Genomic DNA, 21,692 nt, shown 5'->3' on the forward strand with positions numbered 1-21,692 from the left:
TGACAACTGATGTCAAACTGAATTCACTGGGATATTGACAGGTGAAGTTTCTATTAAAGTTGTTTGTTTTGTTTTTGCCAATAGAGGCTATATATACTAGGGGGTAGTGCTATGTCTGAACAGGTGTCCTGGACTTTTTTAACTTGCTTATCAGGTACCTGTATCTTGTTCTTATAAAATGGAAGCTATTAAATTTCAGAAGTCAAACCTGAAATCCTTGTATGAGGCTGTTACAACTATAGGCCCTCCAAGCCTCCACCCCCCCCGTGCTAGTTGGATGTCTCTTCATAGACAAGTATGTCCCCTTAGGTGAACACGCTTTGACTTTGACCCAATCAGTTCTCTTCCTTCAGCTGACTCTGTTCTCTGTCTGGAAGCCGTTTCATCCTCTTCTTAGTCTTGTTTTTCCTACTTGCACAACAGCTTTTCCCTTTGTGGAATGAACAAGAATCACCATAATGGCAGAGCCCTGAGGCTGCCCTCTCCAGTATCATAGGATAGACTGTTGTTTGTAACAGAAACTGAATAAAGATGGGAGCCACACTTACAGCAGATGAAATAAGTTCATGTCAACAGGTGTTATTTTATGCTAGATGTGCATAAAATATCCTTCAATAAACAAAGATTTGGCATTCTAGATTACTGTGAAGCAGTTTGCTTTTTATATCCTTGTAGCTATGAGTTAAACTCACTGAACTATAGTGGAAGATAGCCAACAGCTGTAGGAAATAGTTGGGTTTTAAGAACTTCATTTATGGACAACATGGGAAAGTAACTTTTTGAATGATAATTCAAAGAATTCACCACACTGCCTTTAGTCTGGAAGATGAGATCTATCACATATAAAATCTTTTAAAAACTCAGACATGTTCATAATCAGATAAAAATAATTATTATTTAAAATAGACATTTAGTTTCTTATTAAAAGGACTCAAATATTTAAATAGACTGCTTTTTAAAAAAAACCCAAACTTAATTGTACAAAGTGAATACTACAACCAAGCAGATGTTGCTAGGTTATAGTTCAAGTTCTAATATCAGCTGAAACATCTAATAGTGCCAAATCCCTAATCTCCTCCAGCAGCTGGTATAAGCTTGCTCCCTTGGTCTGGCAGTACTCCTGATAGTCTTCATCAATTACTTCAACTCTTGCTTTTTCTTGGGTGCGCTGGGCTTCTTCTGCAGACTGACTGACTTCTTTCACTAAGTCAGATTTCACTACATGAAAATTCTTCTGGGACACCTCTGTGTCTGAAGTCTGGTATGGTGTGTTCCTGATTATTTCAAGTTTGATTGTGTCAGCATGGCAGCGGGAGGTCTGTACAAGTATTTTCACCTTAAAAACAATATAAAAGTTATTTTATTTCTGATGGTGCTATTTCCTTTTACTTCCTTCAGATTAAATACTTACTGTAATATGATCAAAAAGGCTTAATGTAACTGATTCTCCAGTAGTTGTAGTGGAAGTAATTTTATTCTGAAAGCGATGAAGTGATCCAGGCTGCCACCCACAGCTCCTAGCACCTTGGCAAGAGATGACTAAGCCCTCTTTGTTTTTCATATATGCAGCACCTTTGATTCCATATCTACAAAAAAGCAGATGAGCAGACAGAGGCTGTTCTAATGATTTTCACCCTTCTCAGTTCTCTTAACTTTGAAACCAACACTAGGCTAGAAACCAGTAAATGCAACATAAAGGGGCAAACACGGTAGCCTGCCTGATAATCCTGCTTCAGGGACACTGATGTGCATTGCCAAAGAAACCCCTCAAGTATAGGAAGACAGCATGAAGGCTGTGACTGAAGTGTTTTGAAAGCAGTGAAGCAAAAGTAAAATACAGTCAGTGATCCATTACCTTACACGTTGGGTGGAGCCTGGAATGGCCAGATAATGGAAGCAGAGCAGTGTTACAGGTTATTCCAGACAGCACAGTGAGGAAACAGTTTCCATTAAAAAAAAAAGTTACTTAAAGACTAGCAGCGTATTTGCACTGGGTTCTCTGGAAGAAGCCTTTCTTGGCTGGGTGGGTTCTGGCTCTTCAGCTGTGCAGCCAAGCCAAGCCATCTGGAATGCTGGAGATGAGAGCCCTACAGCGAGCTGGTTTATATCCAAGCTCAGTCTGTGGCCAGGATCAAGCAGCCCCTGGCTGTATTCATGGAAGTCCAGGGTATTCATGCAATGGTTTGCTTTACCTAATGTGCCTGTAGAATGTTTTTTGGGTTTTATTTCTTTCTTTTTTTTTGAAGGAGAGTTCTTATGCCTACTTTTCTTGTACCTGTTAGCTAGCCAGGTAGATAGTGTTGCTACCAGTAATGCACAAACATGAAGATCATTAACTAATCCAAAATGTCCAGAGCCAGGAAAGGAGAGGAAAGGCAGTTCTCTTCCCTGCAGCCTGAAGAGCTGGCCAAGTCTTATAGGAGGCACTGTTCTCCAGTTTTGTGGTGACTAATGCCTTCTTACATCATTAACTAGTCAATTTATAACATAAGCAGAACACATGTAGTATACTTTAAAATATAGATTTAAAAGCTCATAAATTAAAATGTAATGTCAGCTTCGTGCAAAGAGTTGCTTTCTACTTGGAGAAATCAGAGGCAGAGCTGAGATACAGGCACTTAAAAGAGCCCAACTGCTATAAACAGCATCATGTAAACATTTCTTCTGTGCTCCCCTGCTGCCTGCGAGGAGCAGCTGTTCAAAAGGTGCCCCTCGCCTGCATAAACTAGTCTGTAGTGAAGGAAAAGAGCGCTGAGGAATGCACGGCTTTGTGATCTGGAAACTTAAAACTGCCCCTTCTTTAAGTAACTCATCACTTTCTGTGGTTCAAAAAAAAAAGGGGAAAAAATACTCCAGTCATTGTTCTGCCCTAGCAGCTGCTTGGGCAAAAAATGGCCTTTTAATGTTTTGAAATAAATACATACTGTGCAGTACAGTCTTACCATGTCCTCGCAGGAACTCCTTTTCAGAGTCAATGCACAGAAAAGCACTGCTTATGACTTAACAACAAAAATCTAAACTGCAGTCATCGGTCAACACCAGGCCACACTATAAACGCTTCCTTTCTCAAGGACCAGAGGTGTCCTCACAGCATTCCAGTGACACTCCTGTCTTACTTTTAAGCTCAGTCCAAGCTCTAATCAACTCACCTTGGTACAAAAACCAGCACACCATTTGTTCGAATTGAGTAAATAACACCATCTGCTATGCAGCGCTCATCTGTTTCTGGGGTTTTGTCTTTGAAGTACATGCACTGGAAGAGTTCAGTAGACTGTTTCTGAGCATGCTGGGCTGCCTGCAAGCACCCCCCCAACAAGAGAAGACAAAACAACCTAAATAAATATTTAAACGAGCTTGTTTGGCTTGATTTCCATAGTTTCTTTTCCCCATTACTTACTCCCTTACCCATCCCCTAGAAAAATTACATATAAAAGAAAATCCTCCATGTGGTACAAGTGAAGTACAAAGTCACTTTTAACACCACTCTGAAGAAAACTGATATTTAAGTAGAAAACCCCCAAAGCATTATAAATAAAAATGAAGTGATTCTATGTCATTGGAGTACCCAAAAGCAGCAGTCAGGACTGGTACCCCATTCCATTGGGCAGCACACAAGCATATGGAGATGCACATAATGACCATCTTACCCGGTTTCTGTTATTAATGTGTCTGCACAATTCCTCAAGATCTTTATTACTGAATATATAACCCTTAACATCTCCTTTAGTTTCCTTCAGAGTCGCTGCCATCAAGAGTCTGTGGACAACGATATCAGCATATCTTCTAATTGGAGAAGTGAAATGAGTGTACTTATCTAAGGCAAGCCCTACAAATAAAAAAGGAAGCAGCATTAAGCCATCAAAGCAATCTGCTTCCCGCCCAACAGTTCAGAAATAGTAACAGGAATCGCATAAAAAAATAAAGTGAGAAGATACCGTAATGATGAAACTCTTCCTCGGGACAAGAGCCGGTTGAGAAGTACAATGCATTAGACATTGCGTGAGTGGCCATAGATCGCAACAGTTTATTTACAATTGGATCCAGTGGGTCATTTGCTTTATCCAGGGACTCGGCCAGTGCTTTGTTAGACCTGTCAAAAAAATGTTAATTCTGAAGAAAATCATGCTATCCCTGATCATAATAGCCTCTAGTTAAAAAGAGCATACAAAGGCACATAGAATTTTATTAATCATTAATAATATAAAAATATGAATGACAAGCAGAATGATATTAAAACTTTCACCACAGTTTAGTAACAGCTCTGCTTGAGAAAGATGTTCAGGAAAAAGCCCAGTTTTCACCAACAGGCCTGTCTTCTGCCACCTGGAGAGCCCAGGAGGACTGGAGCAAAACCCACTTCTACGCAGTACAGAAAAGTCAGTGAGCTGGTCCAAAACCTGTTCTGTACAGGAGAGCACAAATGGGAGAAGGTGACACCCAAATAAAAGGAGGCGCTACTGATGCCCTTCACACTCTCTGATGTCCAGAAATGATGCCTCCCAGTGTGATGAAGCTCACAGGTAATTCTGAATTATTGAGTCATTTAAGATGACTATATTGCACAGAATTAACTTGATTTAAACAAGTACTCTCTTACACTACTATTACAGGAAATATAGTGCAAAGGAGGCTATTATAGAGCTTAACCACTACATAGTGACTGAACAAATTCTTCTTGGATGTGTCTAAAATTATCCAGATACTGCCATTTTCAGTCCAGCCAGCAGAATGCAGGCAGCCTCTCTTGTTTAAAGCATCATCTCCTGCTTACAGAAAGGTCATGGTAAATTTTTTTTAAGAATTGCTATACAGTGTCTATTAAGATTGATACTAAGAACTGTAATGCTTTGTGATGATAACATAGCCAAACAGTTAATTGCTTAACTTTAATTAAAGTGCTTAAGATAAGTAATAAAAGATACCGTGTGTCTATTGAGAAACCTTTGGCACTGGCACATTCTCGAAGTTCAGTAAAAAATTCCTGTCGCGGCGGAGGGTGTTGACGCAACAAAGCTTGATGAGGAAAATATTCTGAGATCTTTTTTGCCACCCAGTGGTTGGCAAGAATCATACATTCCGCCACAGTCTCATGCACCTCCAGCGGCTGCTTAGGCATGAGATCATGGATCTTATTTTTATCATCCAGTTGTACTCGGATTTCTACCCCTTCTAGTTCCAGAGCACCACAGCTGTCCCGCTTAGCTCTAACATGTCGTGCTATATCTGTGAGTTTTGATATTGCCCAAACCAGTTCATCCAGCTTCTTCTGTCTAGTTCCTTCATCCAAGTTTTTCAGTTCCAGGATATCACCAACAACACTTGTGTCTCCATCTAATAATCCCTGTGCTGCTTCGTAAACTAGCTTGTATGCAGATCGAATGATGGTTTTGTTGTAGCAGACTCGCAGCATTTCGTACGATTCTTTTTCTAGTTCCCACAAGACACTTACAGCATACCTTAAAGATAAGATCACAATTCTAGAAATAGTTCTGGTTGACTTAAAGTATCATTTCAAGCACATCCAACTGTTACAAATTTACAGGTTTAATTCTGCGTTTTTTTTACTGGAAACAGCTTTTTCTTCATGAAACAAACCAGTGCTCAGCAATGCCACTAATTAATGCACTTGCCTTTCAGTCTCGTGTATCACAACTTAATAAATGAGGACCAACTATGTCAGCACCCATTGAGGCAGAGTACCATAAGATATAAGACCACATCTATTTTAAAGCACAGCTACACTGCAATAGTTGTTTTTATTCATTTTTATTTTATTAGTCAGATGCATCCACAATGAACATACCTACACCCTGCATATCCTCATGCCAGCCAGCCAACTAACCCTGTAAACTGTAATAAAACGGGGTGATGGCATGTTTGAGGAATAGGACAATAGTAAAAACTGTGACCATTCAACATGGGTGCGTGCACTCCAGACTGAAACCCACGTGAAAAAACAAGTGAAGGACAAAGATGCCTTCACCTTCAGGTTGCTGTTTAAATACAAAGCAAATTGCTAAGGGTATGGGTCAACGCTACAGGAGGGCAAGACAGTCATTGTATAACACTGTATTTCAGCTTTTTGTGACTCCCTACTACTCCCCTTACAAATAGTAACAAATAATTCAAAGAGCAAGTGCATAAGCAGTTACGATGCAAAATCTTACCTATCAACTCCACTAAGAAGAGAGCATATGTCAGCACTCAAGACGGAGGGCAGCATGTCATAACGACGATCCGCTAAATAATAAGTTGTTGCCCTGAGGAATAAAATACATTTACTGTTCTTCTCACAAGGACTCATTGGTGTGTATCACCCAAGCAGTTTGCAGTATACGCATAGCTTCAGCAAAACAAGACACATAGCATGATTTTAAAAGGTTATTCTTACAGAACACACACATGCACAATACCAAAGTCAAATTATTTAAATAATTGTTTGTATAGTACAAGCCTAATTTTGCCTTTCTCGGTGTCTTCAACTGCCATTTAGGCCAGACCTAGGGCTGTACAAAATATGCTCAGCTAAGAAGAGGTCATTTAATGGCTATACCAAACACCTCTGCTGGCTGTACAGTTTACATTTCTTTGCATCTACAAAGAATACATTTCATAAAGTGATTCAGCAGTTTAAGTTCAAAACAGTGGCAATAAAAGAAAAAGGAATAATTGGCATATTGAAACACAAGATTGAATATTAAAACATAAGCCTGCCAAATACCTCTGGAATTAAATTCATGTAAAACTTAATTCCATGTTGCGGGTGTTCTATGTTCTGTGTGAAGATTCATCCCCCTTGGAATGCAAACGAGTGGTTTGTAAATACTTCAAATCACAAATGGTAAAGTAGACTATAAAGCAAACACTAGTGATTAGGGAAAGATAAATCATGACTTTGTGGAAAAGAGCAATTTAATAGTAAAAGGGTGAAGCAGTAGGTCAGAAAGCAGTTTCTTCCCCAGCAGGCCTATTTTATCCAAATAAAAGCGGAATACCATTAGTTATATATTAGTTTTAATAAGCTGTTTCCATGACACGAAAGAAGAAAGAAGAAGAAAGAATGTTTCCTTCCTTCCAATGCTTCTCAGTGTTTCCTTAGGGTAGCATCACAAACTTCTAAGCTCCATAAATTTTCTAATTTTTAGAAAATAATTTACCTTGCTCTGGCCTCAACATCAGTGTAAGAATTTGCTGCCACAAAATGGGTTACATCTGCAATGTGGACACCTAACTCTAGATTCCCATTAGGCAGAGTTCTAACGGAGAGTGCGTCATCCACATCCTCGCAGCCTTTTGGGTCAATGCTGAATATCAAGTGTGTATCTCTCAAGTCAAGACGGTTTTTTTCCTCCTCTGGATTCACCTTCCATGGATTCTTTGAGGAACTCATGGGCATTTCACTCATCTGTACAAAAACATTATGGATGAACATACAATAATCTCTTTCTACAAAAAGAAGCCAACAAATTAATTTTTTATTAATTTATTAGATTTAATTAGCTTTTCCTTTTCTACTCCGTTAATTGTTTTGCACACTTTTTCATCCCAGACAAATTCTTCTTTCCTTGCATTTTCCAAGTCAGTCTATTACATTCACAGAAAGCATGAAACAGAATTGAAAAGAATGCTACACATATTATTAACAACTGATACTCTTGTGGTGATATTGCAGCTCTGGCAAACATCAGCACTGTATATTGGTTTTTTGCATTCTTTTTCTTTCAATTAATTGTAGGTATAATACTTATCTATGATAAGTAATAAGATAAGTAATAAGAGATAAGTAATAAGATGAGATAAAAATACTTATCTATGAGAGCTGGTTCCTCTCCTGGGTGAAGACAAAAGTATTTAAGACAATGATTTCAGTAGCTCTGGGCCTTTAGGATCAGTACCATAAACACATACTAAAGACAGCAGTATCTTAAAAGTCTACCTCAAATTAGAATTAAGAGTTTGTAATCTTCTCCTCATAGCAAACATATTGTCTTAAAATCACTCTTGACTTGAAAATTCGTAGTATCTATAGAACCACTGATCCAAAAGTAATTCCAGAAAGATAGCCTATAAATAGTTTTCAGCTTTCAAAAACCTGTTAGCAACTAAAGACATTCAGCTGTAAGAGGGTCCCCCTCTTTGAGAAACAAGACCCTGGAAATCAACGGAAAATAATGTATCTAATCACAAACACTAACCTGGACTTCTGAGAAAGGGGCAACACAAATGCTGTTCTCCACCAGAATAGCTGCAATTTCCCCCTCGAGATCTCCAATTCTTCCTAGAACTCTCACGAAGTGTCCATTTGGATATACAGAAGTTGATTCCCAAGAATCAATACGCACAACAACTCTGTACTCCTGCAGCAAGACAATTCTGTTAGAACAGCAATCTGCTCCTGACAAGCAATCAATATAAATACTCCTTCAGGGGCAAACAATGTTATCCAAAGAGACTGGCAACTCTAAAAACTTTATAGAAAGCAAAAAGAAACCCACAATGAGAAGCATATGAACAAATACTGAGAATTACATTTCTTTCCAGAGCAAAGACCCACTTGGGGTCATTATACGGAGAATCTCTGTCTTAAAAGTATTAAAAAGAAAAGCAAAACCAAGATGTACACAAATATTCTTATATCAGAAAAGACACAATTGGAATTTACTTCTTAGCTCTGAAGAAGTACTTAACATTACAAGGTAAAAGCAGCTAGGAATGAACAAAACCATGTTTCTTCTTTCCACAGCAATGGCAGGTGAATCATCATAATTCATTATCAATCTGTTAAAAAGCTCTCCTTACTACTATCATCAAAGTTCTATACAGTCATAGATCCAATAAAGCCACAAGGGCTATTACAATTCATACCCCTAATATCACCTTTAATTTATCAGAAAAAAACCCAAAGCAATTAGCATATAAATGCTTAGGGTACCTGGACTGTGGCTCAAATTCAAGACTCAAATAAGCTTTATTACCTGAAGCCAACGCAGTTTTGACAGGAATTGCACACATTCCTTCAAGGCAGAAATTGAACTACCCTCTAAGACTTAACTTTATTAATAGTTTTACCCATGTTTTTGCCAAGGAAAACATCATTAGAGCACCTAACACCCACACAATTTTGTAGGAACACAGAATAGAGAAACAATTCTGTCAAATTACCTGTAATGCTTCAGCTTGCTGGGTACTGATCCGGATTTTGGGAATTCGGTAGTCCCAAGGTGTAACAAGGATTTTCTGAGCATTTCTGCCCTGGGACTGGCTCTCTTCTTTAGAGGGGAAAGTGACCACATAATCCCTCCAGTTCTTTTGAATGATTCCAACAACTTTACCTTTTAATAAGGAACATTGTTGGCTGTACATTAAAGAGTTAAACAGGAACATGAAAGCAAATATGTAGGAGGTATAGAAGATTCATTGCTTTGTAATATGAACAAATGTGTCCACAAATCTGTATTACAATTGCTAACAACATATGGCATGCAGACAACAATACAAGTTTGTTATAAATAATTGTTAGCACAGCCAGGTTTTAATGAGCTTTTATTTATGTGGAGACTAACTCATTGTATAGATTTCAACTGATACAGTACATAAATTATTCAGGGAGATTCCCACTACTGCTGAAATGTGGCCAATTTAGTAAAAAATACAGAAAATTTTTAATAGCAAAGATCAAAATCAAACAGCATTTTCTTGCAGGAAGAGAATTAACCTCCTAAAACTTTTAACTCTGACCTCAGCAAACTTTTAAGATGTAGAGTACTTTTATACCTGCAGAGTAATAATTTTCAAATAAGACTCTATGTTCCCATGGTACATAGGCATGTCACATTGTAACGGGAGCTGGATACGTCTTCACCTAATAAAAAATGTTTTCATCTTGAACATTATTTGTCATCAAGGAATTAAAAGGATGCTGTTATCTTTCTGTATAATCAACAGTGATAGTAGAGGACTTCAGTGCGCACTCTGGTAAATTGATCTGTATTAGAATGGCAGTTCATCTCTTGTAGAGCTGTGAAGAGTGACAGCATGCGTTTGGGTAGCAAAGTATTCCAGACTCAGTATTTTAGGAAGATAACTACAATAATTCAGCTATTTCTGAGAATGAAATTAAAGAAAAAAAAGAGGGGGGGATGGGTTCACATGTAGAAAGAATCTAGTGGCTTTCTTGTTGGGGTGTGTTAGAATGCTTTAATTTGGGATCATCACTTCAAATTTACTATGGTGCAAAAAATGTGACTATCACAGAAATCGAGGGAAGGGACTGTATAATGAAGAGTACAACACAGCTGGGGTCAAGGAAGTGAGGTAATCTTAACAAACCATTGTATCACGCTATCTACTTTACCTGTGGGCATAGGGTCACCAGTGGTGTCTGCAGGTGCTTTATCCTCAGTCTCATTTTCACAAAGGGCAACAGTCCTTCCTTTCCATTCATGCAAAGGGAGTAATTCAACAGCTACCACATCACCATGGATTGCACGATTTCGAGCTCTGGCCCCATAAATAAGGATGTCACTTTGAAGTTCTAAATTTAAAATAATAAAAAAAAAAAATAGAACTATAAACTGCTAAAAAATCCAAATCCCTCCACTCTTGGCAGTATTCTGCTGAAATAACGAAAAATGACATTTGCAATATGATTTCTTCCCAAAAGGACTACTGGCAAGTAATTAATATTGCAAGAAAATTAAAACCTTTTCCTCTTTTTTTTTTTTTTTTAAGAGGAGATATTAAGTGATTCTGTAAGTGAACTCTTGGATAAAAAGCAGCATAGGCTAGGATGAGTTAATTGTTCTTAGGCAGCAGCTTTAAAAACACAACACAGTTAAATTGTGGAAACCACTGCCACAGGATTCTGGGCAGGGTCCAGAATAAAACAAGTTTTTAAAAAATGATTAGTATATTGAACACTGGTTTGACTGCAGCGTCTGTCACAGGAACATTTGAAAGTACTTATTAGTGAAAGCTGGGACAATATATCTGCACAAGGATAATCGTCTGTTTCTTCAAAGGTATTTATTACTAACTCATACCAGAAAGACAATACTGGTGTTCCAATCTGATCCAAAAGGCATTTTTCCTATTATGTTCACAATGACCAGCTTCCTAATCCTGCCAACATCTATGCAAACACTTATTTCAGTCAAAGAAGTGGTCACCTGAACTTAGAGCAAAGCACAGAGATAACTATTAACACCAGTATTCAACTTCAGAAAAGGTCTAGGGAAACCTGTTAGTAGGACAAGAGTCCAAAACATGGCCAAAGGTACTAAGAAAGAGGAAGGAGGACATAAAGGGTATTGCTTTCTCATGAGGCCCACCCTCTGGGTTAATCTTCAGCCTCCTTTCTGGCCCATGAAAATAACCCAAGCATTGGAGTATCTTAGCTTTCATCTTTAATAACTGAACAGCTACATACGTATGGCTACATGGCTTCCTGTAAAAAGCGCAGACAGTGTCAAAAAGGCATCGAGTAAATCCTCTCATTGTCTTTTCACCTGTTTCTTTGCTGCCAAATCCCTGAAGTCGAACAAAAGCTTCCAGTTGTGCTCTATGCTTATTGACATTCAGCGTACCCTAAAAGAAAATAACAAACCGATAAACAGAATGAAACAGTCACACCTCTAAATAGCCAACTTCAAAGTATAAATTTTTTGGTTTTACAATTATTTTTACATAAATTAGTAGTTTTTATTGATATGTAGGTTATTTTGAACGCAACCGTTCTCTCTGTAGGGGGAGAATGTACTCACTTCTGGAAAAGAACAGTAAGCTCTTTTTAAATGCTCAATTTAATTGTAAGATGGTAAAGGTCCTTTTATTCAAAGCACAGGCAGTGTAAGATTACTTTTGCTGCCTGCCTTAATATGGAATGTGGAGCTATTCCTACAAGAAAGAAAAACCTCAGTCTTTCTGTTCATATTCTATTCCCGCCTCGCTGCTGAAATTGTCAAGAAAGGAACAAATTACTACCTCTAATTCTTTAAATTATTTTTAAGAGAAGGACACTTGTCCACCAACAATCTGTGTTAAGGTCCCAAACAGCCATAAAACCGTCAATTAATTTCACTGACTGAGAGATCTCTGCGCAAATGAAGTACGAAATGCTGCCCTTGTGCAGCATTATTTATATTTAAGAATGAGGTCTAGCTGCTTCATATCACACCTAGTTTCTCAATTTACAGGTATATCACATATCAACCTGAAGAAAAATCCATAGCAAATTTAAGATACTCAGTAACAAGTTCTCATTTTAATTCCTCCAAGAGAAAAAAACCCCACGTGATGAAGATGAAGTAGGGGAAATATTTTGAGACTCTTAATCCCTTCCGTCCTCTTACTCTTGCTTTTTTGTTTTCTTTCCCTCTTCCCACTACAGCAATATTCCTTTATCTAATCAGTCTAATTCAGGCAACTAAATGGACCAAGCACAAGACGGCACTGTTCCACGTATGCTCTCTGTATAGCAAATTACCTGTATATATCTTCCAGATTTGATCCCAGCTTCCAATATTTCCACAGGTAAGTGCTCAGGATATTCTTTTCCATTGTTTTCTTGGCTTTCAGTCTCCCGTTCACGCCGAGCTTGAAGTATAGAGTCAAAGAGTTCATGGGCAGCCTTTAAGTCAGGCCAAAAGTTATCCAAGTAATTCTGTATGCACATATATAAACAAACATGAAAGTATTTAGAGGTCTCTGTTCTTTTAATAATGCATTTGGGAAGCCCATAATGGACAAGAGCTGTCTCATATGCTATACTCAAATAGCACTTCCAAGTGGTAATGATGTGTCTGCTCTAAACACCACAGATTTGTTCTAGATTCAACCTCACTCATTTGCTAAATACAACAAAGGAGGCATGACTGTTAAGATAGCATCCTAGACTAGAGATTCACGAACTTTTACTGCCAGTATACCCCACCCAGGCTACTTACTTCTTGTAAAGTGCCATAGCAGAAAAATCAAACTGGCAACCCACTATTATTTTTACACTTTTTATATGATTTTGTACGCTACATTTGGGCCACTTTCCATTGCCTCGTATCAATTAAAAAAACCAAGCATCATCATTTTTATATAGCTTCAAGGTAAATCCACTTGGCCCTGTTTTTACTCAACATCCTTTCACAGCTAAACATAAACATCCCATCCACATATCCCACTGAATACAAGCGGTATCAGAGATCAACAGCCAAATGAAGAATGAATTATCTTCTCGTGCATCACTGCATCCCAAGTAGTCAAGGCTAAAGTAAACTGGCAGGATAATGCTGATGGATACTTAGGCTACAGCTGTTTATGAACTGCTTGCTGATCTAGACAGTTGGCTGAGGTAACTGATCATTTTTCATCAATGCCAAATTCTTTAAAAACCAGGAAAACAATGAAAAGGGCTCATAAGAAAGATGACCTCTATCTTCAGAGCAGCTGTTTTTCTTTTCAGTTCTCTGGTTTGCTCGCTGCCACCATTTTTTATGACATTCCCATGACTGACATCTTTGCTTTCTTTGATAAATGAAGACATGAGTTAGCATCATAGTTTTCTTAAACGTAAACTCTGAAACGATTTGCACTATACATTGGGCTTTAATGTACTTGCTTCAACATTTTGATGCAGCATAAAGGAAACCTTTTTCTATTTTTCTGGCATGTTACCTTGAAGGAAATCACAAACACTCCTTCTGTTTCATTCCCGTACTGCCTGATAGCATCTTCATCTTCTGTTACCATAACAACTGGCATCTGACCCAAGCAGTGATTATAATACCAGACTGCTGCATTGTAAATACTCCTAGAAAAGCAAAGTTTGAAATAAGATTTCTGGCATATCTCATTTGCTATTTGCAAGACATTTGCAGGCTTTGTATAAAGGAGATTTTGGTTTAACACACATACTTTTGAGATATATACACCAAGCTACATATACCTTGTATCTGCAAAAATGTTTATGTTCTATACATAAGCACTAAGAGAAGAGAGGAAAATAAAATGTTTCCTCCCCAATACATCCACTTGTGCCCTAGCTACAACATAACATATTGTTCCTCGGAGTGAAAGTTTGTAAAAAGCAAGTTGGAACTGCCAGGACTCCAAGGCTATGGTGCTTGCAGGCTATCAAACACTGCATCTAACAGTCCAATAAGGTGTGCCTGATCTATTTATTATGCTAAAGCATTCTTTAAAATGGCTGTGTAACTTCAAAATGATGCAGCTTTTTTTTAGCATTATTGCATTTAACTGAGTATATTTTTGTCTATTTTCCTAAGAAAACAATGTTGACACTTTCTTAATCACAAAAGGACAATCTAGACTTTCAGTTATTGTGAACTGTTCCAGAGCTAAGTGGAGCAAGAGTATGAACCCTTATGTACCCAATGCGTGCTAATATTCCTAAATACAACGTCATGATGTTATTCAGCGTAGTACTATGTAAGTTAAAACAAACCTGGTCTGCCATTTCTCCATGGATTCTCCCTTCTCTCTGGGCAAATAAGAATGCTGGTGGAATTCATTAGCAAACACAGTACAGTCATGACGGGCATCCTTTACTAGATTTCTTAACTTGTTGTACTGTCTGGAATACAAAAAAGATAAATATAGTCTTGTGCTTTCTTTTGACAATGCAATTTTAACTCCAGATGAAAATACAGCTGAAAAACTCAAGGAAAAGTACTGTCATGCACAAAGAAATGCATTCATTAAATTACACCATAGTTGATAAAACCTAAGCATCACCTGTAAGCAAGCTTTTCTAATTTCCATTATGAATGCTTCTGATTTTGAAACATACTTGTTTTCTAATGAGCCCCACAAAACATCGTAAGTGTTCAGGAACTTATTTTGTCACTTCTGGGACAAGAGCTCTTTCTTCAGAGGTGTTTGTGCTTTAGAAATATAGGAAGGCCTTGATAGCAAATTGCGCTCTTATATGCTATGGCAATACATAGGTTAACAGCTGGTAAGGTAAGTACCATATAACAGTATTAATTGCTCCCCAAAGACAAGTGCTCAATCTTTAATACAGCAAACCAAAACCAGGTCCATAATCTAGCTGTGGCACGTGATATATCGTTACTGCAGTGTCTCCTTAATTTCTGTCACAAGCCATCTGATTAGTTAATAATGCCACAGGTTTAATACTGCTCCTATCAAGTGAAAACTATGACAGGCATTGATGTCCATGGATCACAAAGGATCACAGTTCTTTCCCTTCTGTAAAATTACATTAAGACACTTGAAAGACCTAAAAACAAATTAAGCACAGGATATTTCCTGACTTTGGGTTGCTGTGCTTAAATATACATTTTACAAAGTTAGTATCTTTACTTCAATCTAAATTAAAAATAAGTTATTACAGGATAAGTACCTGCGTCCTTTTTGATATTGCACAGCTTGACATGCTGTTTGCATGAAAATAATACCTTTCATCTCCGGAAACTCGAGAATCTCAAGGTAATCTTGAACAACCTTGCAGTCAGGGACAACATAATGTGTAACATCATCCGATAACAATTTGCCATCTAAAATATAATTCAGAGTTTAAAGGTTTAAACTTCTGGTTGCAATACTGGTTTCTTAAAAATACTTTCAGATGTCAGGAAATTAGAGTTGTGTATCCTCAAACGTATACATATCTCTTCTCCTGATGAACAAAATTATGACTACTATGGTACAATTCTGTGGTACGATCTCTAGAAGTTGTGACAGAACCCTTTTGCATCCACCGATGCCAAAATTTAGTGCAAATTCTATCCAAACAAGTGAAAAAGATCCACTTTCATTATGAAAAGGATGTAACTTAAAGAGTGCAGGTAACAGTCCTTTTTTCTCTACTTCCATATGAAAAAAAGAGACTACACATCTGCCACAGAAAATCTTTTCATGGAATTTTTAAAGGGTGTAGAATTATGGGTACTTCTGTTACACTGCTTCCACAGATCTCTCCATTCAACACTATCCATTTACAGCAGGCTCTTTTTCTATATCTTTACATAAAAGAATACAGATAAGGGTACACATGGAGAAAAGCAATGCTACTGCAAAGAGAAGATGTTCTTGAATCTAAACTCTTAACCATCATTGCTAATTTTCTCTAAAGAGACTCCATCCCTTAGGAATACGCCATCAAAATACCACAACCAACCCATCACAGATGGCATTTTAAGATGTCATCAAAAGTAATGAGTTTAATTGCTTTTTTCAAAGATAAAGATATTTCAAAGATTACCCAATAAACTTTCAGGGTGGGGGGATCTCCACTGGATTTTCTCTCAATGCCTATTTATCCCTTATGATAGTATAGACACTGAACTGCTGAACTTACCATAGTGCAGACAAATTATATATAATAAAAGTATAGAGATTTTGACAAGTCGGGTTATTTTCATGTATTTCTTAGAAGATGACAGAGGACAATCTGTCTATTAACTGCGATCACTAGAAGCGTGAATCCAGTAGGCACAATTCTGCATACAGTAACATGGCTACATCTCACAGTGAAGGCATATAATGGATGATGGCAGAATGCAGACAAGAAAGCTACTATTTATTAATAATTCAGAAGAGCATTAAAAGTGAAATGTCACTTGAAGATTTATGTAATCTGCCTATATTAAGCTATCCTTGCCTAACCTATAGATCTAGACCAGAATAACTTCTAAGTAGGCACAGCACCCCATTACAAGTATCTGTAGATGTGATTTATGCAGGCAGTCTCTCACGGTGCATGAAATAAGTTTGCTCAGCACACAGTGCAGAGTCGGGAATGAAAACAAATGTTCACCTCACCACTGAGTTACCTAGAATAATGACAAAGGGACATGTTCTGACACTCATCTACAGCACAATTTACATTTAAGTCCAGAAGAGGGGAAGTTAGGCATGGCAGGAGAGGAAAGACTTTTTCTGGTATGTGCCTGTAACTTACCCTTAAGGAGTTCATAACCAAATGCGATACATTAGGGAGCAGTAACTATCACTAGTCCTGACATCCTAGATAGCAGTAATATACTAGACTACCTTCTGCCCGCAATTGCAACAGGCACCTAAACCAAAAGTGACATCTATAGCAATTACAGTTCAGAAGAAAAAAAAAAAAAAAAAAAAAAAAGAGTTTAAATCCTCAACCTTTTCTTTTAGGTCAGCAAATAATTTGGTCGATTTAAAGAGGTTGGATATTACGTTAGTTATTTGCCAGTCAGTTTCTTGCGCCAAATAAATCGTGCTATTTAACAACAAAATCCCCTGAAATATCAACCAAAGGTCACATGATGATCTATGATGCACATAATAGCACCACAGTATGTAAAAACAACAACAAATCTAGACATCATAGAGGCTGGCAGTCTTACCACGTCTGAAATGGCCAGATATAACATTGGCAATTACATTTAATTATTTAACAGAAACAACTGTTGATGGAGAATTACAATCGCTTCAAGATAACGGCTGGGCCCCACCGTGGGAACACTTAACAGGTACGTATAGAATTTAATTCATGATATAAACCACCACCCTGCAGAAAGTACTGCATTTTAAAAGATCTTTTAAAAAAGGGAAGCATGAAGCTTGCATTATTCTTTAGCCTTTTATCGCTGTCTGTAAACTGTTCACAGTTAAATCCTGTAACAATCAACTTCTCAATTCCTTTTTCTCTTTTCTTAACACCTTGTTTATTTGGGAAAGCTTTTGCTTTGAAGGAGTACTTTTGCTGTAGCCTTGATTTGGTACCGTTTGGTTCCCCACAACTTCATATGCTGCTGTTCAGCACCGTCCATACCCGGCTCAGGATGCTGAGGCGAGGTCTGGGACGAGCCTCCAGCGGCCCACACGGCTCCAGCGGCCGCACACCACATCGGCCCCCTCCTCCTCCCCGGCTCTCTCCCGCTTTATTCCCCTTTTATTCACGGCTCGCCCCGCTCGCTGGCCCCCTGCGCTGCTCTCCGCACCCGTGCCAGCTCCCGTCAGGCCTCCCCGCCCCGGCAGCCCCGCCTGCCAAGGCCGTGTGGATCACCTCTGCCCAGGGATCACCCTCTGCACCCAGCTTTGGCCTACGTAAGCTGAGGCACAACGGCCCCCGGGGGCAAGCTGCCCACCGCTCCAGCTCGGCCCCCGGGCGATCCCGGGTCTGGCAGTCCGGGTTCCCCTGCCTCTCCCCCCAGGAGCCCCGGCCCCCAGCCTCCCGCCGCCAGCCCCCTCACCGCGAGGACAGGCGGCCCGGCACAGGGCGCTGCGGCACGGCACGTCGGGGCGGAGGTAGTGCTCCCGCACGACGCGCACTGAGCGGCCCTGCTGGCCCCGCAGCTGCAGCACTTTCTCCGTGCGGAGCATCGGCATGGCGGGAAGCTGCGGCCCTCGGACAGACCCGCTGCTCCCAGGGCGCTTGCGCATAGCGCGGGGGGCGGTGCAACCGTACGCGGCAGGGCCTCAGTGGAGGGGCGGGAAAAGCTCGGGCTGGTGGTGGTGGCGCTGCCAGGGCGAGCTGAGGGAACCGGGGCGGCAGCTGAGGGACGGCTCTGAGGGATAGGCGGGATCGAGCTGAGGGGACCGGGGCGGCTCTGAGGGATAGACGGGATCGAGCTGAGGGAACCGGGGCGGCTCTGAGGGATAGACGGGATCGAGCTGAGGGAACCGGGGCGGCAGCTGAGGGACGGCTCTGAGGGATAGGTGGGATCGAGCTGAGGGGACCGGGGCGGCTCTGAGGGATAGACGGGATCGAGCTGAGGGGACCGGGACGGCTCTGAGGGATAGACGGGATCGAGCTGAGGGAATCAGGGCGGCAGCTGAGGGACGGCTCTGAGGGATAGACGGGATCGAGTTGAGGGAATCAGGGCGGCAGCTGAGGGACGGCTCTGAGGGATAGACGGGATCGAGTTGAGGGAATCAGGGCGGCAGCTGAGGGACGGCTCTGAGGGATAGACGGGATCGAGTTGAGGGAACCGGGGCGGCAGCTGAGGGATAGGCGGGATCGAGCTGAGGGGACCGGGGCGGCAGCTGAGGGATAGACGGGATCGAGCTGAGGGAACCAGGGCGGCAGCTGAGGGACGGCTCTGAGGGATAGGCGGGATCGAGCTGAGGGGACCGGGGCAGCAGCTGAGGGACGGCTCTGAGGGATAGGCGGGATCGAGCTGAGGGGACCGGGGCGGCTCTGAGGGATAGACGGGATCGAGCTGAGGGAACCGGAGCGGCAGCTGAGGGATAGACGGGATCGAGCTGAGGGAACCGGGGCGGCAGCTGAGGGATAGACGGGATCGAGCTGAGGGAACCGGGGCGGCAGCTGAGGGACGGCTCTGAGGGATAGGCGGGATCGAGCTGAGGGAACCCGGGCGGCAGCTGAGGGGCAGGCGGAAGCGAGCTGGGGGAACTGGGGACGCAGCTGAGGGGAGGTGCTGAGGGACAAGCGGGAGTGAGCTGAGGGAACCGGGGCCGCGGCTGAGGGGCAGGCCGGAGCGAGCTGAGGGAACCGGGGCCGCAGCTGAGAGGAGACTGAGGGGCTGGGGGCCAGGTGGGGGCTGAGGGGGAGACCGGCCATCGGTGGGTTCTGAGTCCTGGGAGAGCCCTAGCTTGTGCGACTGGGTGAGCAGAGAGGACAGATTCCCTTTCAGTGAGGGAAAACCGAGAGATTTGGAGGACAGTGGAGGAAATGCTGAAAAAGTGGCTGGGGTGTCCATAGAAGGCGAATGAGAAGAACCTGTTAGAGTCTTGTTAGGATGCAGTGGCATTAGGTTGGGGTGGTCGTGGTGAAGATACATGCAGGGTTTTTCTGTTTTTAGGCTTCCTATTACAAGGGCAGTGATGCGGATTTGGTGTTGGAGGCACTGAAAGATTGAAAAGGGCCCAGCGAACAACAAGAACAGAACAAGGCTGTCTTGCTGTGCCTAACCTGTAGTCCTGCATAAATGCATGTGTGTGAACCTCCATGGTCTTTCATAGCATCTTCCAGGAGAAATCCCAGGTCCGTTCCTCAGATCGTCTGGTTTTGTATAATCACCTGCCAGCACCTGGGGAGTTGAGGTGGGGAAGGGGGCTAGGGTGTGTGAGGAGTGCAAGCAAGCCCTACTGTCAGCTAATTTACAGTAGGCACCATTCACATTCATGGAGGGGAAGATAAAGGCACTGAAAGATTAAGTCTTGCTCAAGATCAAACAGAAAAGCAGTGGAAGGTCACAAGTCCAATGCGTTGTTTCTGGGTCTGAGTCAGTGCTCTGTAAATAAGGCTGTAATGCTGTTAGTATGACATTTGGGGGATGGTTATTTTGACTACTAAAAAAGCATTAATACTTTCTCAATATTAATTAATTGCCTACATCATAACCTCACTTGAACATAAATACATGGTGCAAGCTATCTAGTATTTGTCCTTCTGAGGAAAAAAGACTGGGAAAGAGCCAAGGCAGTATGTCACTGTATGTTCCTGTTTATTCTACTTTCTTATTTTTCACATGTTTTATAAAATGTGTATCTCCAATGACTAATACTTCTAAGTAAGCAATTGGTGCCAGTAAATGGAAGTACCATCTGTAAGAAACTGATTTGCAGAAGCTAAGTTCTCAAACATATGAGGAGGAGGAGGTGTTATAACTTAGTGAGAGACGACCGAAGTGTAGACTTGGGTTTGGTAGTCAGGATGATTTTAGACATATTATGTAAGCAGGATGTGAGGGGAAAGGGAAGATGGAGACCAAAATGATGGAGCTCTTGTTTGGAAGGAACAAAGATGAAATAACCAGTGGTGATGGAAAGGGGAAGAAAAACACAACGTTTGGGAGAAAAGACATTTAATTCAGTTTGAAATGCAGGGGATGCCGATTGCTGACACAGTGAAGAACACAGACCAGTGTGCTTACTCAGTGTCATTCAATGACTGCAGTAAAATGAAGGTTAATTAAATACAAGTGACTGAGATCACTGCTCTTATTTGTTCACTGTTTCACAAAGAAAATTGTAAGACCTTTGGGCTAAGTTCAAGCATTGCTGATGGTGTTGAGTAGCTGCATGCTTACTGCGAATAGCTTAGTCAGAAAATTTTTAAAATTCTCAGTTTCCCCCCTCCCTTCCTTCCTCTCTTGGAGAGCAACCTTATATGAGTAAAAGTCAAAGGTTGAGTCACTAAAGCCAAAGAGAACTGTTTACACTTTATCTAACAACTGAGTTTGTCCCAATGAGATCAGAGACAAACTTTCATGCTTGTCTGGTGATTGGCTTTATACATGACAAGAAGTTTGTGCAGGGAGAGCCCAAACTAACAGGATAACAAGAGCATCTTTAATTATTTTAAAATAAACACTGCAAAAATGTTCTATCAGTATCAGAAGATCTTGTTAAATGCTAAAGAATGAAGGCGGAGTGCAGCGCAGCTGCAGGATGGTGAGACATACATTTCTTCATGCAGTTTTCCTTCATTAAGTGCTTGAGAAACAAAACATGGTAGAACAGAAAGCAAGCAGTAGAAATATTCTTTTCATAGAGTATTCCTTACTTCATACAGTGCTCCCTTGGATAACACCAGTGAGTGCTAGAGAAGCTTTTATTTTAAATGAGTGAGAGGAGTCTCTTTAAAGTTCAATTATGTGTTTGTTCTTGCCTATGTTGGGAAGAGTGAGCCTCTCAGGACATCTCCCTGCTTGGAAAAACATGTCAGGAGATGCAGTACAGAATTTCAATGTAGTACCTTTGGATAGAAG

The 21,692-nt window shown here is 40.7% G+C and overlaps 1 protein-coding gene across 1 annotated transcript; it reads right to left on the minus strand.

Moving 5' to 3' along the window:
- Positions 1 to 66: 66 nt before the first annotated feature.
- Positions 67 to 18,387, minus strand: DIS3L (DIS3 like exosome 3'-5' exoribonuclease). The gene is made up of 17 exons (XM_072869964.1): positions 18,210 to 18,387; positions 15,377 to 15,530; positions 14,456 to 14,584; positions 13,666 to 13,801; positions 12,485 to 12,661; positions 11,508 to 11,586; positions 10,355 to 10,534; positions 9,163 to 9,332; positions 8,196 to 8,357; positions 7,158 to 7,405; positions 6,168 to 6,260; positions 4,923 to 5,456; positions 3,936 to 4,090; positions 3,648 to 3,826; positions 3,150 to 3,295; positions 1,412 to 1,586; positions 67 to 1,336 (listed from the first exon to the last, which is right to left on the minus strand). Exons 1-17 carry the CDS (start codon positions 18,343 to 18,345, stop codon positions 1,025 to 1,027), a joined length of 3,165 nt encoding a protein of 1,054 aa, XP_072726065.1. The 5' UTR covers positions 18,346 to 18,387; the 3' UTR covers positions 67 to 1,024.
- Positions 18,388 to 21,692: the final 3,305 nt, after the last annotated feature.

The sequence above is a fragment of the Ciconia boyciana genome, chromosome 8, assembly GCF_034638445.1.
Source record: "Ciconia boyciana chromosome 8, ASM3463844v1, whole genome shotgun sequence".
Classification (NCBI taxonomy): Eukaryota; Metazoa; Chordata; class Aves; order Ciconiiformes; family Ciconiidae; genus Ciconia; species Ciconia boyciana.

Bases quoted from the DNA above. Each gene is read 5' to 3' on its own strand.
- DIS3L (XM_072869964.1), bottom strand. From the start codon at position 18,345: ATGCCGATGCTCCGCACGGAGAAAGTGCTGCAGCTGCGGGGCCAGCAG. The intron at 10,535-11,507 runs GTGAAAAGACAA...TTTTAAATTTAG, and splicing joins ATTTGGCAGCAAAGAAACAG to AACTTCAAAGTGACATCCTT. The intron at 7,406-8,195 runs GTTAGTGTTTGT...GTTTTTGTACAG, and splicing joins CCCCTTTCTCAGAAGTCCAG to ATGAGTGAAATGCCCATGAG.